The sequence below is a fragment of the Octodon degus genome, unplaced genomic scaffold, assembly GCF_000260255.1.
Source record: "Octodon degus isolate 3935 unplaced genomic scaffold, OctDeg1.0 scaffold00083, whole genome shotgun sequence".
Classification (NCBI taxonomy): Eukaryota; Metazoa; Chordata; class Mammalia; order Rodentia; family Octodontidae; genus Octodon; species Octodon degus.
This window is the reverse complement of record NW_004524659.1, coordinates 9,384,487-9,388,251: the sequence shown is the minus strand read 5'-3', so window position 1 is coordinate 9,388,251 and position 3,765 is coordinate 9,384,487. Positions and strand designations below refer to the sequence as shown.

The 3,765-nt window shown below is 38.7% G+C and overlaps 1 protein-coding gene across 1 annotated transcript in view; it reads left to right on the top strand.

The window, feature by feature from the left end:
* Znf793 (zinc finger protein 793) overlaps positions 1-3,765 on the top strand; it is an 11,921-nt gene that overhangs the window by 1,366 nt on the left and 6,790 nt on the right. Inside the window, exons 2-3 of the mRNA XM_023721454.1 lie at positions 468-603; positions 3,428-3,523. Of these exons, the coding sequence (XP_023577222.1) occupies positions 468-603; positions 3,428-3,523 (232 nt within the window). The remainder of the gene's footprint in view (positions 1-467; positions 604-3,427; positions 3,524-3,765) is intronic.

The window sequence follows — 3,765 nt, the reverse complement described above, 5'->3', positions numbered from 1 at the left end:
AAAAAAAAAAAAAAAAGATAGTTGATTGAAAGTGTAAATGACAATAGTTGGTGGTTTCCAACATGATTTTCCTTTTTTTTTTTTTTTTTAATTTTAGGGAAGGGTGTTCAGGGTCTCACTACTAGGTCAGACTCATAGTGATCTGCCTGTTTACAACCTCCCAAGAACTGGGATTATAGGCCTGTGCCACCACGCCCAGTCTCAATTGCCATATCAGTGTGCTCTGGGGGTGGAGCCAGCATGGTAGGCCCAGGGATCGAATCCCTGTACCTGCTTGCAGGTACTTTAATCCGCTGAACTATTTGGCTGGCCCTCCAAAATTATTTTCCTTTCTTCCACCATTTATAGCACTAAGCCAGGAAGGTAACTATCACCTAGGTAGATAAATGATCATGGTAAGGTGTTACCTGTGACTGATATAAAAATCAGTACCATCTACCCTACCACCATTCGTTTTTACCTTTCAGCTTCAGGAGATATCTGTGTCATTCAAAGATGTGGTTGTGGGCTTTACTCAAGAGGAGTGGCACCGGCTGAATCCTGCACAGAGGGCCCTGTACCGAGATGTGATGTTAGAGACCTACAGCAATCTGGTCTCAGTGGGTAAGAACAGCTTCCTCCATATACTGCATATTATGCTTGACAGACTATCTTGTCTTTGTCAGTCACCAAAACCAACAGAAGTATCTAAAACCTCTCAAGTCCCTAACTTACTTAATCATTACTTAGTACTTTCTATGCGTTGGACAGTTTTAGCAACTCTTAAAATATTAACTCATTTAATTCTCCTAAAAGCTTTATGAGAGACCCTTATATTTTACGCCAACCCAAAAATATTTTCAGTTCAGCCTGTGTTTCTTTAATGTCAGCTCACATCTCAGCCCCATGATCAGGTTCACCCATTTTAATCTTGTGTCACACTCATCCAGTATAAAGGTCAATTTACTCAGAGTTCTGGTGTAGAGTCTATCACTTAAAACTGTATTTACAAAAAATGCTATTATTGTCATAGAGAAGGGTCTACAGTATTTTATCTGAGTTGGACATGAAAAGTCAGTGAAATGGGTATTGTTTTTCCAATAAATAAGACTAAATAAGTAATGTCCTTCTGTGTGAATTTTGCATTAATTTTATAAGATACTTTCTTCACAAAGTCTTCTGTTTTTTCTGATTGCTATGTCTTTCATTTATCTGTATAATATGGGACTGAGTATTCTCTAACTTGTTTCTCTTGCTATTTATATGCTGCATATCTACATTAATAGATCCAAGACTAGGGTGTAGCTTAGTGATAGAGCATTTGCCTAGCATGTAGTAGTTCTAGGGTTTAATTCTCAGCACTATCTCCACCACAACAACAAAAATAGACTCAAGCTTTGAGGAAACATCCATGTCTGATTTTCTTTGTTATCCTGCTGTACTGTATAATGCTATAGATACAGGAAGAATGCAACAAATGTTTTTAAAGGAATGGGCTGTAGAATGGACCCTCTGGACTTGTACCTGTAATGTTTTATGGTTAAGAAAGGGCTTGTGTCTAGACATGAGTACAGATAAGGACATCATCTCTATACCTTGTAAACAAGGTAGCTATGGTAGAAGTGTTTCTGGATGCCTTCCCAATAAGTAATGCAAGAGGATATCTCTCAAGTTAACCTCAGTTGAACTATACTTACAACAAAGAGCCAAACATTAGCATTTTTTTTCTGACCCCACCCCAGCATTTTCTTAATGTTTTTAAATAAATGTTTTGTTCTTTTAAATTACTACATATGCCTCAATTCCTATTTTTCCCATTCCTCTCTCCTTCCTTCAACCTTTCTTCTCTTCCTCATTTACAAAATGTTTGTTTCCATTTTCTTTATTTTGAATTCCTCTTCCCTTCCTTTCCTTCTTCTTCCCCTCTCCTTTTTCCCTTTCCCATTTGAACATGTTCTTCTCAATATCTATCTTCATTTTGCTCCTCTTTTACCCTTTGGGTTTCTCATCCAAGAAAATGTGATATTAAAATTTGTGCATCTTGGGGCCAGGGAGAAGGCTCAGTAGAATTAGTGTTTCCCTGGCAAGTGCAAGGGCCTGAGTTCAATCCCTGGTACTGAAAAGAAAAAAAAAAAAGAATGCTATGGGAAGAAGGGAGCCCTTCTCAGTTGTTGATAGGAGTATAAATTTGGTATAAGCACTAAATGAGTATCGAGATTCCTCAGAAAACTAAAACTAGAGATTCTATTTAACCCAGCTGTGCGCCCATAGCATTTAAAAAAAAAAAAATGTATGTTTACTCTTTTATGTGTGTGTGGGGGGTGTTGATTCTAGGGCCTTCACAGTGAAATATACTGTAGACTTTTTAAACTTTTTTATTTTGAGACAGGATCTTGCTAGGTATTGTCCTTGAACTTGCAATTCTCTTACCTTAGCCTCTCAGAGGGCTAGAGTTACAGATGTGCCACACACTCAGATTTAATCACCTTCAATGCTAGAGTTACAGATGTGCCACACACTCAGATTTAATCACCTTCAATGTTACGCTTAAACTTTTCCACATCTTCTCACATTTTCCTTATCTATTCCATGTATACATTTGAAAGCTAGAGCCCCCAGGGTGTGCTGAGATGACAGTTGAGATTGGGTATGGTTTTGGCACATACCTGTAATCCCAGCTCTTGGGAGGCTGTAAATAGGAGAATCACTAGGAGTCTTATCTAGTAGTGAGACCCTAAACACCCTGGAGACCCTTCCCTAAATACAAAAATAAAAATAAAAATAAATAAATGAAAGCTAGAATATTACATTCTTAAAATGTTAATTAAAAAAATGTTAGTTAATATCTAGTACACTGTGATCTGAAGTTTAAAAACAATGAAGGATTGAAAGTAAACTTATAGGGGCTGGTGAGATGGCTCAGTGGTCTAAAGCACCTACTTAGAACAAGCTTACCAAAGCCCAGGGACCACGGTTCAATCCCCCAGCACCACATGCCTGCCAGCCCGCCCCCTGGTGGGTTGAGCTGGCCACACACACACACACACACACACACACAAATTTAAAAAAAAATAAATAAATACATCAAGTTTAAAAAAAAAAAAAGTAAATTTATAAAAAGCTTTATGTCCTGCTACTGTTTTACAGATTTGGAAATTTAGGCACAGAGGGGTATAGTCTCTTGCACAGAGTCACCCACCTTATATATTGTGGAGCCAGGGTTTGAACCCTGGCATTCTGGCTGTAGAGTGCATTCCTAACCCTTACGCTGCTCTGTTTCTGTGGGTTCAGCCTGACTTTCAGTGATCCTAGATTACTAATTCCATTGGTTCTGTACAAGGTTTATGTACAGTCCCCTCCCAAGTATAACATGTATGTGTAGCCTTTAAAGCTGTCTAGGAGGCCCCAAGGAGCTTGGCCTAAGGTCTAAATTATTTCCCTGGAACAGGTTATGAAGGCACCAAACCAGATGTGATCCTTAGACTGGAACAGGAAGAAGCACCATGGATTTGTGAGGCATCATGCCCAGGCTGCTACTGTCGGGGTAAGTGTGATAAACCCAGAAAAAGGGTACTGTGTAACATTGGCACCTTTGAAATTTTGTTTAAGATGTCACTTTTAAAAGACCTGAGCACTCTGTGCTTCTTGATCCTTTGCCCTCCATGTATTCCTTCCTCCCTCTTCTTCCTGTTTCCATTTAAATGCTTGGTTTGTTTCCCTTTCTCCTTGATTACCTAATATGTCTCTTTCACATTCAGATTTCTTGCACTTAGTTTGTATGATTTT